Source organism: Cibotium barometz, chromosome 49 (assembly GCF_041138505.1).
Source record: "Cibotium barometz isolate CiBa-2024 chromosome 49, ASM4113850v1, whole genome shotgun sequence".
Lineage (NCBI taxonomy): Eukaryota > Viridiplantae > Streptophyta > Polypodiopsida > Cyatheales > Cibotiaceae > Cibotium > Cibotium barometz.
The window spans coordinates 34,207,375-34,224,874 of NC_141094.1; the positions used below are offsets into that span (position 1 = coordinate 34,207,375).

Genomic DNA, 17,500 nt, shown 5'->3' on the forward strand with positions numbered 1-17,500 from the left:
ATGGGTGAAAACGAGTGAATATTACTATTTCCTTCCTTCCCTAGCTGCTTCTCTCTCTCTCTCTCTCTCTCTCTCTCTCTCTCTCTCTCTCTCTTAAAGCAAGCAAGCCTCTTGTGAGTTCTCCACTTGTGGGTTTGCCACAGATCATCATGGCTTGTGTAGTTATATCCATTATGGTACAAGTTTTTTTTAATAAACCCTTTGGGAGGATCCCTTAGATAAGATTTATTCATGAGGCCTTTGTGAGGATCCCGTGTTCTCCATGGTGGGGGAGGGGGCTTGTAAACCGACCCTAACAAGAGCACATGAATGCTCTTGACTTAAGAGTCATGCATATGGAGTGTGGCCTATACAATACCATAATAAAGGTAATTGGATTATTGGGTGTTTGTCTAATGGGTAGCCAACTTGAGTGGGTAAATATTATTTTTGGCAAATTTTTGTAAAAGACGAGAGTGGGTGAGTAAAACTAAGGGAGGGGAAAGGGCAAACTCTTTGTTTTTCTGCAGGAGGGTCTCCTTCTTGCAGGAGAGAAAAGAAAGCTATTGTAGGAAGGGGGGAAGAGGGGGACCTATTTGAAACTGGGGCTTCGTGCAGACCCAATTAAGAGAGGGCCTAATTCAGCATGGGTTTTTTCTTCTGGGGCTCTGGGGGTTGATTAATTTTGCATTTGGGTTTTTTTTTGTGTGTGTGTGTTTTTTTGGGGTTTTTTTTATAGAAAAATCAGCTTTGGTAAGGTCTGAGGGTAGGATCGAAGGCGAGAGAGAGAGAGCGAGAGAGACAGAGGTCTGGCTTGCTTTTTAATCAGCGATTGCGAAACACACAGAAAACTTGCAGGAAAACGAATTCGAATTTTGGGCGGGACTTTTTTGGGCGGATCGTAGTGAGACATGTCTTGGCGCTGCTGACCTTCATACATTCAGGAGGTTTACACAGGGGGATGTCGTGGGCAGGACCCGAAGCTTTCCCTGGAACTTCCCTTGCTGATAATCTTGACAGTAAGTTGCTTTTTGCTTTGGGCATTTTCTTTTCCCAACGAAAAATATTACCGATTCAAAATATGGCAATTGGCCTCACAATTTTGTATTTATTGAGGTGAAAAATGCCCTTCACTTGGATACATAGATAGCTGGAGGTGGCCAAAGCATTATGACTATCTTAGGGCTGATTGTTCACACGTATAATGGGCTTTTTTTAAGGAGATTGCTCAACCCTTGAAACCCAGCCATAGGTGCATCTTCAATGCCCAAGCTACTCCGTGGGCTGGGCCACATGGTTTCCTTCGCACTGGCTTTTTTGTTTCAAGGAAGGAGACCAGGAATTAGTCATCACATGAGGCTTTATGGTCGAGAGATACATCTAGACGGAGGGTCTGCTTAAACATCAGCGAGTGCTGCACCCTATTGTGATAGTGTTGTGCCCTTCAGGGTTTTGGACTACTAGAGAGTTTCAATCCTGTCAGCTCTGGTGTTGTATATGATAACTGCTTTTTTGTCAGAGCTTTGAATGGCTGGTACATTACACTCAGTGTTGCTTTGAAAACCTTCTGCCATGTTTTGTAGTGTTCTTCCTCTTTGTACCGCCCCTCACTTAATCCTCCCACGTGGATTTGAAGAGCCAACTTGGGCTGTGATATTTGTCTTGATGTGTTCAACTTTTTCCAGCGAATCTTCCTTTTACCTTTGCTAAGATTTCCTCTACCGGGTGAGTCCTGATTTCTGAGCGTGGCTTGGTCCCTGACAGTGCTCGTCAAGCTGTCCCTTGAGTGAGGTGATTTAGGACAGTTGTTCGTACACCAGTGACCACTCATTTTGGCCAATGGTGGGGGAACCTCCTGGGTGAAGTGAAGGTGCTGATAAAGGACTTCTTTCCTTTGTCCTTATGGATTCTGCAAGCCAACCACAAACTAGATGCAAACACAATCTAGCATGCATGTGAAATGTCGCTTATTAGGTGGCATGTGAATGGACAAGTTTCTCAGAGACACACCAAGAGAATGAGAAAGTGGAAGGCTGAACGTGTGGTCTTGTTTCTGTGTGCTGTCAATGGGATGGACTCCTGCTTGACAAGCTGCTGCTATGAAGATGTGTTGAAGGTCCATGACATGTTGGAAGTTGGGCTGCTATGAAAGCTGTTTTGGAGCTGTACAAGGGAAATGTGTGACATGTGAGAGCTTATGACCGTAGTAATCACAACCTTAGTCTAGATAAACTGCACTTAATGATGTTCAAGAGACAGATAAATATGTGTCAATGCAATGCAGCTATATTAGATGAATGAATGCGGTTACAATGAGATCCAAATGGATCTGTACTGCTGAATATGCTGCCTATATGCTGAATATGCGGGATGAACTGCTGTCCACTCTTTCCCTTGTCTCCTGGGAAGGAAACGCTGAAGGGAGGCTTGGAACAGATGCTGAATGCTGACCTGATGATGAAACGCAGAACTGATGGGCTGAATGTTGATGCGTTTGCTGAGGCCGAATGCTGATGATGATGCGTATGCTGCCTATATGCTGAATATGCGGGATGAACTGCTGTCCACTCTTTCCCTTGTCTCCTGGGAAGGAAACGCTGAAGGGAGGCTTGGAACAGATGTTGAATGCTGACCTGATGATGAAACGCAGAACTGATGGGCTGAATGTTGATGCGTTTGCTGAGGCCGAATGCTGATGATGATGCGTTACTGAATGCTTGATGTGTTGGCTGGTTCGCTACTCCCAATGCTTCCTGGAGGAGATGCGTTGGAGAACACACTGATGAATGCTTGAATGATGAGCTTGCTATGCTGAATGGAGAGGTGCCTGAATATATATGGGTGAGAGGGCTGGTCGGCCAGATGGGCTGCAGTCGGCCAGTACATATCTCCCATAAAATACCAGTAAAGCCAGTCGGCTGCCTCATAAATGCCTATAAAATTGCATAAATGCCTGAATAATGCCTGATGACTCCTGATGATGCTAATGATGCCATAGAATGATGCCATGTCACGGTACACCTGACTGGTGTGCACGTGACAAAATGGGCAGTTGAGTCTCCTATTTGACCCCTCGCAAAGCTGAATATCTAACCCCCCATGGCTGGGCGTGGGGGGATTTGCCTAAGTAGGGAGGCAGGAGCTGGACCCTAGGCGACTGAGAGAAGAGAGAGAAAACAGGTGGGAGCTAAACTGAGAGAGAGAAAGAAGAAAGAAAGAAAGTTGTATTAACGTCTTCAAAAGGCCAAAATGACCTATGAGACCAAAAGGTTACATCATGTCCATGAGGTACATCATCCTGGGTACAAAATAGTAATAAAGAAAGATAACAAAAATCTAGAACTATAAAATCTGATCTAGGTACATTAGCAGAGAGCTCTCATAGCACCCTAATATATCCCTCATGGGCCACTCATGTGACATGGTGCTCAAGTGGTAAAACTGAGCCGGCGTGAGAAGGTCTTGCGATGATGGCACGGATCCTCCTGTGGTGGCGTGGCTGTGGGCAAGGGCCATGGGGTCTGGGGCGTCGAGCTCTGCATAACTCAGTGGCTCTGTCGAGTGTCACGCCTCTTGGCTGAGCTCCTGCACTAGCTTGTGGTCTGGGTATGGTGGGTGGATCGGCCCTCGGAGTGTTGGTATGGAAGAAGTCGGTGAGAGCTCTCTGTGCTGATCCTCGAGCAAGTACAGCTGATCTGGATCTCACTAAGGACTCCCCGTGTCTGCGGAGCTCCAGAAGAAAAAGTCCCAGGCATCTCTAATCCGGGAAGTCCATGATCTTAGAAAGTGGTCTGAATCCAGCTCGGAAGAGGTAGTGGAACCTCCCCCGAATCTCATAGTATACAGGGCATCGACATATGTAATGATCCTCTGTCTTGGGCTCTGTGACAGAGCTAGCATATCGTGTCCTCCTTTGGTGCGGCCGCGCTGGGCCCATATCTGGCAGTCTCCACTCTTAGCTGGTGGGACGAGGTGCGGATGTGGCCTATCGCACATCTCACCCCAAAAGATAGGTGTGTGTCCATGTAGTGTGGGTGGATGATGAAACCATCCTCTGTCAGGCATAGGAGGTGATTTCTGAAGAAGGCCATCTTCGTCCCTAGTGGACGACTAGGTGAACTCCATGTCCTCTGAGTATCCAGTCTAACAATGTCCTTGATAACCCTGATCCGCTCTCTGCGGTTGAGAGCAAATGACGGGGCCTCTATGCTGTACTGGAACGGGGGGAGTGCCTCCATCTGCATGCCGTGCATGCCAAACCAAGTGCCTACCTGTGTATACCATCACTCTGTATCTCCCTCGAGTGTCAGCTATCTCGAGGACTTCAGGGCTAGCCGGGGGTATCTATCTAGTGGAAGCTCCCATAGCTTGTGCTAGTATGTCACTGTCTGGAATAGAGCCTGTGTGACTATTGGTGTAGCCCCCATGTCATGTGCATGGATATGCCATGGACATTCTCAGAGATTACCTAGAAGAGGGCAGCCAGAAAAAGACACTAAGAACCAGGATGATGGAGCACAGAGCACTTTGGCAGTATGGACTTGGAGATAGGTGGAAGGAGGTCTTGTCAGATACACAAGAGGACAGTCGGCTACAGGTGTTTGTCGGCTGAACCTGATCAGGAGGCGGCTCCTGCGCTTCAGGAGACTAGGCGCATGAAGAGGCCCAGTCGGGCAGTATATTGGGATTTATCTCCAGTCGGTTGGCCGAGTGCTGGTCGGCCAGTTCCCCAAGCAAACCAAAGGCCTATAAATAGGCAAAAAGGCTCCTCATTGGAACCATTCATTCCTTTAGGGAGTGGATCCTTAGGGTCCAGATTTAGGACCAGATTTTGGGTGTATTCCACCTTTTTTATGAAGACAGCCTAGGGCTATAGCAAAGTACCCTTTTTGTACTATATCAATATACTGAATTTCCAGCATATCTCTCTCTCTCTCTCTACTCTCTCTTCATATCTGCGTTTTGCATCAAATGGTTTCCAGGAGTGTTTAGGGCTGAAAGAAGACTCCCAGAGCTTCCGCATGTTACATTGGTATCAGAGCATCAGGCTCAGCAAAGCTAAACACTGATTTAGTCCCATATGATGGTGTACAGGTCCAAGGTACAGGAAAGTACACGGATACGAAGCCCAAGGCAAGGAACACAGAATCGGGAAGAGCTCCCAGGAGGTTTGTTGGTGGTGTTCCACAAAGCCAAAGGGGATGGCAGTCCTCTGAGCCAGATAGGTTCTCGAGCAACGGTCCCAAGGGAGGTTTATCCTCCAAAGGGTGATGTGAGTGCTAGACTCATTTCTCAGGAATGAAGACCAAGACAGTGTTCAAAGGCAGGGCAAGAATGGATTGTGGACTAGATGGAAACAGATGCATAGATCTTAGTCTGTGACAGAGTGGTTTTGGAGATCGGGCTGGGCTTTCAAAGAAAAGGGTTGCCAGGGACGGATGGATGACAGAGGGACTCCCGGAATAGAGTGGGATGTCATCAAAGAACAGGTTGGAATCTCGTCATCAAGCTTAGCAGAGGGGGATGTCATGTGCATGGATATGCCATGGACATTCTCAGAGATTACCTAGAAGAGGGCAGCCAGAAAAAGACACTAAGAATTAGGATGATGGAGCATAGAGCACTTTTGGCAGTATGGACTTGGAGATAGGTGGAAGGAGGTCCTGTCAGATACACAAGAGGACAGTCGGCTGCAGGTATTTGTCACCTAAACCTGATCAGGAGGCGACGGCGGCTGCACTTCAGGACACTAGGAGCATGAAGAGGCCCAGTCGGGCAGTATATTGGGATTTATCTCCAGTCGGCTGGCCGACTACTGGTCGGCCAGTTCCCCAAGCAAACCAAAGGCCTATAAATAGGCAAAAAGGCTCCTCATTGGAACCATTCATTCCTTTAGGGAGTGGATCCTTAGGGTCCAGATTTAGGACTAGATTTTGGGTGTATTCCACCTTTTTTATGAAGACAGCCTAGGGCTGTAGCAAAGTACCCTTTTTGTACTATATCAATATACTGAATTTCCAGCATATCTCTCTCTCTCTCTCTCTACTCTCTCTTCATATCTGCGTTTTGCATCAGATGGTTTCCAGGAGTGTTTAGGGCTGAAAGAAGACTCCCAGAGCTTCCGCATGTTACATTGGTATCAGAGCATCAGGCTCAGCAAATCTAAACACTGATTTAGTCCCATATGATGGTGTACAGGTCCAAGGTACAGGAAAGTACACGGATACGAAGCCCAAGGCAAGGAACACAGAATCGGGAAGAGCTCCCAGGAGGTTTGTTGGTGGTGTTCCACAAAGCCAAAGGGGATGGCAGTCGTGTGAGCCAGATAGGTTCTTGGGCAATGGTCCCAAGGGAGGTTTATCCTCCAAAGGGTGATGTGAGTGCCAGATTCATTTCTCAGGAATGAAGACCAAGACAGTGTTCAAAGGTAGGGCAGGAATGGATTGTGGACTAGATGGAAACGGATGCATAGATCTTAGTCTGTGATGACAGAGTGGTTTTGGGAGATCGGGCTGGGCTTTCAGAGAAAAGGGTTGCTAGGGACGGATGGATGATAGAGGGACTCCGGGAATAGAGTGGGATGATGACAGTCATCCAAGAACAGGTTGGAATCCCGTCATCAAGTTTAGTAGAGGGGGATGTCATGTCCATGGATATGCCATGGACATTCTCAAAGATTACCTAGAAGAGGGCAGCCAGAAAAAGACACTAAGAACCAGGATGATGGAGCACAGAGCACTTTTGGCAGTATGGACTTGGAGATAGGTGGAAGGAGGTCCTGTCAAATACACAAGAGGACAGTCGGTTGCAGGTGTTTGTCACCTAAACCTGATCAGGAGGCGGCGGTTGCACTTCAGGACACTAGGAGCATGAAGAGGCCCAGTCGGGCAGTATATTGGGATTTATCTCCAATCGGCTGGCCGACTGCTGGTCGGCCAGTTCCCCAAGCAAACATAAAAGGAACCCATGGAGTCACTTTGTAATCATCCTACTAGAGGGCTAGAGTCTCAAGAAGAGAGTGTAGGCTTGTTGAATTAATAAAGAAATATCTGCGGGGACGCTATCGTGGCTTTCGAGACTAATGACTTCTCTTGTGTAGGAGCAATCTGGCTCCCCTCCCTTACTCTCTCTCTCTCTCAAGTTTATCTTTGTGAAGTTTTGTAATTTATTTATTACGCTGTTGGACTTGGAGATGACGGTAGCCTAAGTGCACAGAGGAATAAACAAGATGCCAAGCATCAGGATGGAGAGTGCACATGTGCAAGCTCTGATACCATTGTTGGACTGGATGCGCACATAGGGAGGCCACGCCTCCTTCTGTCAGAATACGCAGCGGAGATGATGACCAGATCTGGGAACACGAGCAAAAACGCAGGCAGAAAAAACAGCACAAGAGAGAGAGAGAGATGTAGGCGTGTAACTCTGCTCTGATATACACAAGAAGATCCCAAAGATGATACAAATAGTGGTATGGGGATGAGCAATCGGCCAGCATAGGAAGTGCCCACGACTGCTGAAAAATGTCCACGACTGCATAAATGCAGTCGGCCAGCAGAAAAGTGCCCAAGACTGAGAAACTGCAGTCGGCCAGCAGTCCAGTAGCCCACGACTCATGTGTATGCAGTCGGCCAGCACTGGAGTGCTCCTGGCATCCTCTGGCAACCCTCCTAACCACTGAAAAATGGGAAAAAATAGGGGAAAAATGTGGGGAGTGAGGAAAAATGATAAAACACCTGATAAGGGCGGGCACACCCACAACAAAGGCCCTGGTGTATAAATCTAGACAAGAGATACACCTTCTACAGAGGAGGAGAGAGAGAGGATGACGACGACCACCAGCACAAGAGAATAGCAGTCAAAGTGATTAGCATGGGGTTTAGAGAGGTAATTTAATGGGGATTAAGGATAACAAGATAGTCGTGTGGGAAGCATAAATGGAGGTGTGATCCATGTGCAATGTGTGTAGAGGCTGAGAAGATCTAACCAGATAACCCGGTTGGTATCCTCGTGAGACAGCCGGAGAAAAGGGGAGTCCAAACTGTACTGAAGGGAGGGTAGGCGGTCCATGCAGAGCCCATATACTGAGAACCAAGTGGAAACTAGTGCATACCATACTCTAGAGTGCCCCTCAAGTGCTAGCTGTGTGGAGGACTCCAGGGCAAGCCTCGGGTACCTGTGGGGATCCATGTGACTGATGCGATGGAGGTATGTGATTGTCTAGAAGAGTGCCTCCACTACCATCAGGGTTGCAGCAAACTTTGCCTGGATAATCTGGTGTGGGACTGATGGTTTGCTGCGGATCATACGGGAGAACATCATGACCTGGGGCCTCTCAACTCGCTACCAATCCTCATCGGATAAATCTGGTCCCCAAAAAGCTTCTCCATACATCAAGGCTAGTGTGACGAGGGTTTCAAAAAGGCAACCCTTTGTTATATTAACGCCTACGGAAGACCCAAAGGGCCTATGAGACCAAAAGTAATACAATGGTACCATGGATATAGTGAGCCATGGAAAACTGAAAGAAAAAGTAAAATGAAACATAGGTTCTTTTTATAGGAGAGAACCCCTTAACATATTGTGAAGCATATACTGCCACCACATATGCCTTATGCCAAATAAGATGCCAAGTGTCCCTAATAGGTGTCACTTTGCCACACCACTACTATACATAATTTCCCTATAAGAGGTTGCTCCCACACAAAAGACTTACACACACTAGCGGTTGTTCAGACACATTGGAACCGCTTTAGTTAAAGCGTATATACAGTGCTAGTTTACACAACCACCTCATTAATCACCATAGCCATGTATGAGATTTATCTCCACATTATAGAGTACTTTGTACTTTTTTTTTCTTTTGTATCCATTTTGTATCCATTTGATGTCCATTGAGACATGATGATGATGTACACAGGTTTTCTCATAGGCCGTTTTTTGGCCTTTAGAAGACGTTAATAAAATCTCTCTCTCTCTCTCTCTCTCTCTCTCTCTTTGACACTTTGGTCACTTTAGTTTCAGGAACCTCGAACAAAGCTCTGGCTCTTTGACACTTTGGTCACTTCAGCCATGCTGTATGGAGTGGAGATATGACTGATGGATGGAGATGTATGGAGAGGCCCTTGGTTTCTATGATTTCCTGGATGATTAGGGCCAAGGCCTCCGTACCACATGATATTATCCGTGCAGAGATGGCTGCCCCCCCATTGGTAGTAGAGGCACTCACTCGATCAGTCTCCTTTATACATAACACTTGGGCTCTCCCTAGAGACAGATATGCTCGCTTAGCCCTGGAGTCTTCACGACAGTTGGCATCACAGGGAGACGGATCATGTTGGTATGCACAGATGACAGCTTGGTTCCAACTTCCAACTGCATGGCTTTAGTATGGACAGGCTACCTCCATTTCAGTACTCCCTGGATGCACCCTCCCTCTCTCTCACACGGGCACAGACTTATCAGGCAGGACTTGACTCAGCTGGACACTAGGAGGACATGGATACAACCGACACACCAGCTTGGTATGAAGATGGCTTTCTATAGAGATCATCTTCTCCAGCTCACGGAGGATGGGTTTGTGGTTAGACCCAGCTACAATGGCTGGTACAGCCGGTACGGTGGCTGGTACAGCAGGTATAGCAAGTGCAAATGCTGGTACAACAAGTACAATGGCTAGAAATCATAATAAATGATTGAATACCCTTGCCTTCAGTATTTCTTCGTGATGGAAGCCTCCAAAACAGTCTCCAACAGCCGGTATTCTTCATGGGCAGCCTTCAAGAGAGAGAGAAAGAGAGTAGCCATCATTAGGGCAGCCTGTAACGGTGGTAGAGGCTAGTGTGCAGCAAGAGAGACTCCATTAATGAAGAGAGAGGACTCCAGTTTATAGATTTGGGCCTCCTATGAGCTAAAATGGCAAGAGCTGTGAATTCATAAATCCTTGAGTGATTCTTGACAAATCTTCTCTAATCTTGCTTAATCTCATGGAGATGGTGAGCATTTCATGGAAATTGCTTGAATTTTGAGTGATTTTGGCCAATTTTGCCATTTTTGGACCAAATTTTGGACCTCTGGACCAAAAATTTGGGGCAGTCGGGCCAAAACTTAGGGCAAGTGACTAATTGCAATTAACTTTTCTGCTAATCACGTTTAGTAATCATCTTCTTCTTCCTCAAGCTTTCCATAGCCATGGGATGCTCTTCCTTTACCCGTTTTGATGCCAAACCTTAGGGTTTTTGTAGAGCTTCTTGAGATCTTTCATTTGAGCCTCTTTCTTGCAAATTTTTTCTCAAGATTTGGGAGCTTGTGAACCTTTCTCCATGGCTGAAAGTTGAGCTTTCATTGCCAAGTTCTACTCAACATAGATGGCTGCTGCAAGCATCATATTATGGTGATTTCTTCTCTCAATGAGCATGGAGACTAGCAATGGGGCTGAATTTTCACTTCCACGTTGAATTTTGGGGCTGATTTTCGCTGATTTTCGTCGCCTCTTCCATGCCTTCTCCAAGCTATGAAGCTTAGCCACAAGCTTCATGAAGGATTGCTAAGTGTTTTAGCCCTTTTTGGTGAGATTTTGGGGAGCATTTCATGGCCAATGGAGAGGGAGAAATGGTGTTCTTTGGCTGCAAATCAGGGAGCAAAAAGAGGCTACGTTTTTCTTCAACAAGAGGCTTCTTCAACATTTTCTACCATTGAAGCTTTCCGGATGACATTGGTGAGTGGTTTGATCAATTTCTTGCAAATTTGAACCATTTGGTGGAGCTTGGAAATGGATTAGGGTTGGACACATTCAAACTTCCCTAATTTTCAAAAATTAACCATTAAAACTTGACCATTCACATGCCAATATTGCTTCTCCATGCATTATTGATGGCAATGGTGAAAGGAATTGATTCCACATGAGCTTGACCAATTCATAGATCACATTTTGGGGGATTTTCTTCATTATGTCTCATTTGGCATGCCATTGATGGAATAGCAAGCTTATGCAATGTTTTTGGAGTCCCTCATGCTCATCTTGATGCCATATGGACACTATGGATGCTATACATAGCCATGCCAATGCTATGTTTTACACATGGACATAAGAGAGCATAAGTTTTAGAAGCATGCATTTGTCAATATGATGTGAAAGGGATTGTTGGAATGCAATTGCAAATGCCTTGATAGTGGTTAACAAATGCTTATGCAAATGCCATGGTGAGGGCATTGTGAATTGTTGGTTTGTGTTGGAGCTTTTGGATGATGGATTGAGGCATGAGTCCATGCTTTATTGATGAGTTCTAAATTGTAAAAGGGCATGAGTCATACTCAATACTTGTAAGCCAACAAACTTGTTCTATCATTTGATATTATCCACATCATTTTGTACCTACACTTACCATTGCTACCACTTCAAGTTTCTATAGAATCTAGCAATGTGTGAGGGTACCTTGGCATTGGTTGGAGAGGCCAAGGGGAGAATGGCTTGAACTCTTTGTGTCGTGATTGCCATGGTAAAGCGGTACAAAGGGGGATTAGGTACACCGGTGTGAAGAAATGGCCTCAACCTTCACCTTGGAGGAAAACTCGGTGAAGGGGTGAGAAGAGCTTGGCCGGGAGATCGGCAAGATTCAACTCGCGTCCTCAACAATCCTCACCATCGACTTTGTGGATGCATTTGGGCAATGGGGCCCCTTTTCCGTCATATTGTGTGGATATTGCAAATGCTTTGATGGAAAAAGAGTGCATATGATCTTTCATGACATTGTGGGATACAAAGAGTATTGCATTGTGATTTGAGAAGTTGCATTTTCATTTGAGATTTGGTTCCAATTACAAAGGAGACTCTGGCGGAATTTTTCCAACAAGGGAGCCAAAACAAGCTTATTGATTGGAGATTTACCCCATGGATACACTTGAAGAGTTATTCACAACTACCAAGGGGAGAAACACCAATCATTTGTAGCCGGATTGAGCTTTGGGACCGAATTTTGGGAATTTCTGGGATTTTACAAAACCCTAATTCAGTCCTAGGGTTTTTGGGATTAGGTCCGAGTGATTACACGACTCTATTCTACTCCTTGAGAGTTTTCAAATGAGCCATAGAACCCCTTAATCGGATATCACAATCTCGGTCAAAGTAGTCATGTTGACTTTCTGGTCAAAGTCAAACAGAATATACTTCCACTTTGACTGAATCAAAATGCTTTTAGGGGTAGGTTCTATCTTCCGTTAGCTTTCTATAGAGCCGTCAAAATCCTAATTCCGACATATATTTTGCGTTTTAGAGCCAAATTACTACTTTCAGCTGTCCCGCACAAACCCTAAAACAGAGAGTACTTGCCCACACCTAATTCTTACTGTGTTCATTTGGGAGGATAGTAGACACCATTACCTACCCATAGAACCTTCTTTTGTCCAATTCCGACATCATTTGGGTATTCTACCAACATCTTGCATTTCTTCACTATGCCGAAGGGAAGACCACGCAAGGGTGGGGATGTTGTGCAAGAAATGATCATTGGTGATGAGGACATGGAAGGTAATATGGATGCAAGGGATGCATTCATCAATGAAGACAATGGGGGCAATGTACATAATCAAATTTCTCAAGGGACACAAGCGGCGGTTAACCATGACACCCTCATGCAAATGCTTGTACAACGGTTGGAGACCTTAGACTCCAAGCTTGATTCTCATTTTGAAACATTATCCTCACGGATTGGTGTGATGGAGGACAAGTTTGGGAAGTCTCAAGCACAAGAAAAGCATGGGAATTATGGTGACTATGAGCAAAGAAAAGGCAAGGGCATCTTGAATGAGGATTCCATGAAGGCCGTACAAGAGGATCCATTGGGAGCATCCACTCGGGGATTCATGGCGGATGCACGGAGACCTCTTGTCAAGGACATGTTTCCTCCTTCTTTTCATTCGGGTTTGTCTCACCTCAATGCATCAAAGGGTCCTAACTTTTCTAGGGCAATGCATTCAAGGGAAGAGGATGAGGTGTTTGTGAATGATGAGGAGATTGCACTCCAAATGTCATTTGCCCAAAGACAAAGGGATGCTCACGAGAAGTGGATGGAATTGTCGAATATCATCAAGAGGGATTACAAAGACTTTGCACAATTTATGGAGTCATACTCGAAGATGCAAAGATTCAAGCCCTCTACCCAACATGATAACCCATCCCACATATCTTCCAAGGATGTCAAAGACAAAATCTCACTATCAAAGTTCAAAGGTGACGGATCATCTCCGCAAGAGTTGGAGTGGGCTACCAAGCTTGACACCTATTTCCAACTTTACCCAAAAAGTGAGCGTGATATGGTACAATTTTCCTCCTTACATCTTGAAGATTATGCTCATCAATGGTGGAGGCACTTGGTCAAACAAGGGAACACGCCATCAACTTGGAAAGGATTGAAGCGGGAGATGAACTTGGCCTTCACCCTTAGTGCTTGACCGATACCATGAAGAATGGTATGAGCTTTCTCAAAAGGGGATGATGGTGAGAGGTTACATCAAGAGATTTTTGAAGCTTTCAATGTACGTGGAAGGCTTGAGTGAAGACATGAAGATGAAAAAGTTTGTGCATGGGCTTGAACACTTCATCAAGGCGAATGTGTCGGCTCAAAGGCCTAGCTCTCTCAAAGAAGCTATGAGGTTAGCCGAACTCTATGAGCCAAAGTACAAGAGGTCTCAGCCCATGACCTTCACCAAAGACACACTCAAACCAACCACTACTTCTTACAATTTTGGGAAAGGTCCTACCTCTACATTACCATCCTCTAATCCAAGAACTCCTACATCATTTGGGGGTGGACAGCCAAAGAATGGGATACATCAATTTGATGCCAAAAAGAGTAGTGACTTCATGAAGAAGAAGCCCTTTCAACCCTTCAAGAAGACTCAAAGAATGGATGATCCAAAGATTGAGGAGTTGAGAAGCAAAGGGCTATGTTTCAAGTGCAAAGAGAGGTGGTCACCCGGGCATGTGTGCAAATCAAAGAAGATTGTGGCCACTATGATCCTCATGGATGAGGAAGAGAACAAGGATGACTCTCATGACATTGAGGAATGGGAGGATTGCAATGAAGAAGCTGAGGAGTCACTTGAAGACCATTCTTTCATCACGGAGGATGGTGAGTTTCCGTTTGATCCGGGAGGTGGAGTTAAGGAAAGCCTTGTGGACAGAGACATGCCTACCAATGCAGAAATTTCAGCTTGCATATGCTCTATCTCACAAGAGTTGTTGGCGGGTTGCAAGAACCCAAGCACACTAAGGTTGGTGGGGACCATCAATGGGAGGGTTGCACATATTCTTGTGGATTCCGGGAGCACTCATAGCTTCATCAACTCTAAATCCATCAACTCTCTCAAACTCAACACAAAGAAGTATACATGCTGTAATTTCTGGACAGCTTTGGGAAGGTCTACTATTGGGCCTATTTTTCTACTCCAACAAGCTTCATGGCGTATCCTAATGAAAGATTATGATGTGGGCTACATATGGCTGAGTGTACATATCATTTTCAGCCCAATATATGGAGTCTAAATGAAGGATTTTCAAGGGTCTTCATCGACTAGAAGGGCTGTCATAACAGTCCCACTCATACACTTTGGGCTTGAAGCTTTGTGGACTTGTATACATCCGGATTTTCATTGTATATGTGCTTTGGATGTACTTGAGAACTCTTAACCACTTCCCATTGATTACATTAGAGTCTCATACTTTGAGATTGTACATGTTATTGATTTTGAGGACAAAATCTTTGGGAAGGGATGGTTTGTAATAAAGTAGGAACTTTATTCAATAGGGTTAATAATGGGACAAGTCCATGTATAAAAGAGGGGACTTGGACCATGGTTGTAACTTTTGATGATCATTTTTAGAAATGGAAACTTATGTTTCTTGGAGCTCATGGCTTCTCTCTTGGCTTGTGGAAGGCTATTTCCATTCTCTTGGTGAGAGACTAAACACACTTAGGCATCATGTTTACATGGTGATTACTCATATTTTTCATGCATTACATCCCTTCATTCCATGTGTTCTGCCAAGAATTTCCTGCAAGAGGTGTGTGGTTCTAATGAAGAGGGATGGAAGGATTTGGTCAAAGCCATTTTGAATACCAAGGATATTCTCTCAATTATTACTGACCCTCATCATCCTAAAATACGCCAAGCTGTTGTCAGCAATGTAGTGAGCGAGATTACCACCTCCATCGATTCTTCATTAATTCAACATGCTTGTGATGCGGCTGGAATCAGCATGAAAGGGTACCAAATCTGTCAGGTTGTAAAAGATGCATTTCTACGACAAGGAATCACTGGCACTTTATTTCCTACACTCAAGGTGATTCACAATGTCAAGCGTATCAATAATGATGATGTGCAGCGAGCTATAGGACATTTTTATCACGTTGAGGGCACACTAACATTAGACACAGGGTCGAGCAGAAAGAAAATCAAGACAACAAGTACAGAATTTCACTATGATGTTTACAATAACATCTTTGTTCATATTGAGAGACTACAACAAGCTATGGTGAAGTTCTATGATCTTTCACCAGAAGGTGAGAACTTGCAATTGCTACTATTCATGTTTTTCAGTAGAAAATGAAGACGATTATTTTGTTTTGAATATTGTAAATTATCGTTTATTTGCAATTTTGGGGAGCACACTTTCATTTGTGCTTAAGCTAGATGAGTGCCAAATTATGAAAGATCGGAAGCTAGAACATATGAGCATTATGCTCATGAATGAGGCCATGATTTGTGCATGGGAAAAGACTACCAAACCAAGTTTTAGTGTGCAATCTGAGAAAGAGGTCTAGTGGATTGGTGCATTCAAGGTACCGAAGGAGACACATGAGGTATTGACATGGATGTTTGAAAGGACTCCCTAGATAATAGATGTTTGAAAGGACTCCCTGGATAATAGAGTAATCAAAAAGCAAATTGATGGTCAACTTTTAGATGTAGAAAACATAGGAAAGTTCAAGGTGGATTGGCATCTTGGGGGAGATTTGAACACAGTTAAATGCATGATGGGTTGTGCTCAAGGCGTGACATCAAGATGGCCTTGTCCATACTGCAATGCTCAGATTGATATTCCTAGGCAGAAAAAGACAAATGAAAAAGGTATACAGAAGGTTGGTTCTGTTGGGAAGGATGCCTCGAAAGGTCCCAAGAAAAGGGAAGAAGCAACAAGAAGATGCAATAGATCCAACCGAGTCAACTGATGATGAAGATGAGGAACAACCAACAAATGCAAGATGGGTGGAAGGTGTCACGTCTCGTGATATGCTAGGAGAACCAAACAGGAATTCAAATTGGAGTCCCATCATTAATTTTCCACTAAAGAATATTCACTTTTGCACACTTCATGCATTCATGAGAATCTTTGATCGATTGCTTAAGTGTCACAATGCCTACACAAGAGAGGAAAGTTGCAGCCCTTGGTAAATTAGAGCATCTTTTGAATTCTCTGGGCTGCCATGGTGGAAACGTGAAAATTGGAGTGAATAAGCAGGCCTCTGGTATGTCATACGAGGTTGCTCAAAAGTTCTCCATGACTGGATCAAAGGCAAGGAGATTTTTGGAGAAGCCAGCAAACATAGAGAATTCAAAGAAGACTTGGGGACTCTGGAGAGACCTGTGTGCAATCACCACAAATATAGATTGTCCAATGCTAGCTCTTGTAAATATGCACTATAAATTTCAATAACATGGTTCGCATTATGAATCAAAGTAGCACAACTGCCCAAGAACAAGCATCATTCCAACAACATATCATAGGGGGGGAGAGAGTAAAGTAACACACTATATGGTAAGTTGTACAGTAAAAAAATAAACTGGTGTTTTAACCTTGACTTTTTCTAATTAAAAAAATAAACTGGTGTTTTAACCTTGACTTTTTCTAATTAAATTCTATTGTCATGTATACAGTACATAGTTTATGCACATGGTGTGTATTTCATGAATAAGTATGGATTGCTCGACATGTGGAGTACCCAAGGGATAGAGAAATCACATTATAAAGCAAGAGGGGTTTATTTCAAAAATACAAGACATGGAGGTGGAGCTTTTGTAGGAGGAACACGTACAAACTATCTACAAGAGATGTTCAATTGGTTTTATTGCACAACCTTTGGAAGGGTATTGGTTAGGGAGCGGGCCCAACAATCTAAGCTTGCGCAAAAGGCACGCAAGGCTGCAAAAAGTCATGCTCGACTTGAATGGTTGCAGACCAATGCTCACCATAGGCATGGTGCTTGGAGTGCACGAATGAGGAGACAAGTGAGGCGCTAGGTTGTGCATGCACCAGCATAAATCTAGATGTAATAAGGCTAAGAAAATAAGTTTAGTTAGGTTTTTTTTCTCCCTAAAAAAAACTATTAATAGTTCCTTCTCTCACTTCATTTTCATTTCACTTTTTTAGAAAGCTTGAGCTCAAGATCTACATAGACACCCACGTAAGGACACCAGCACATCACCACGTTAGCATAGTCGTACATGGATATGGCACGCACCAAGA

The 17,500-nt window shown here is 44.5% G+C and overlaps 1 protein-coding gene across 1 annotated transcript in view; it reads left to right on the plus strand.

Annotated features, from left to right (window-relative positions):
- The first annotated feature begins 481 nt into the window (after nt 1-481).
- LOC147610520 (sm-like protein LSM1B) overlaps nt 482-17,500 on the plus strand; it is a 143,748-nt gene continuing 126,729 nt past the window's right edge. Inside the window, exon 1 of the mRNA XM_086786319.1 lies at nt 482-998. Coding sequence (XP_086642445.1) covers nt 941-998 — 58 coding nt within the window. The 5' untranslated portion in view covers nt 482-940. The remainder of the gene's footprint in view (nt 999-17,500) is intronic.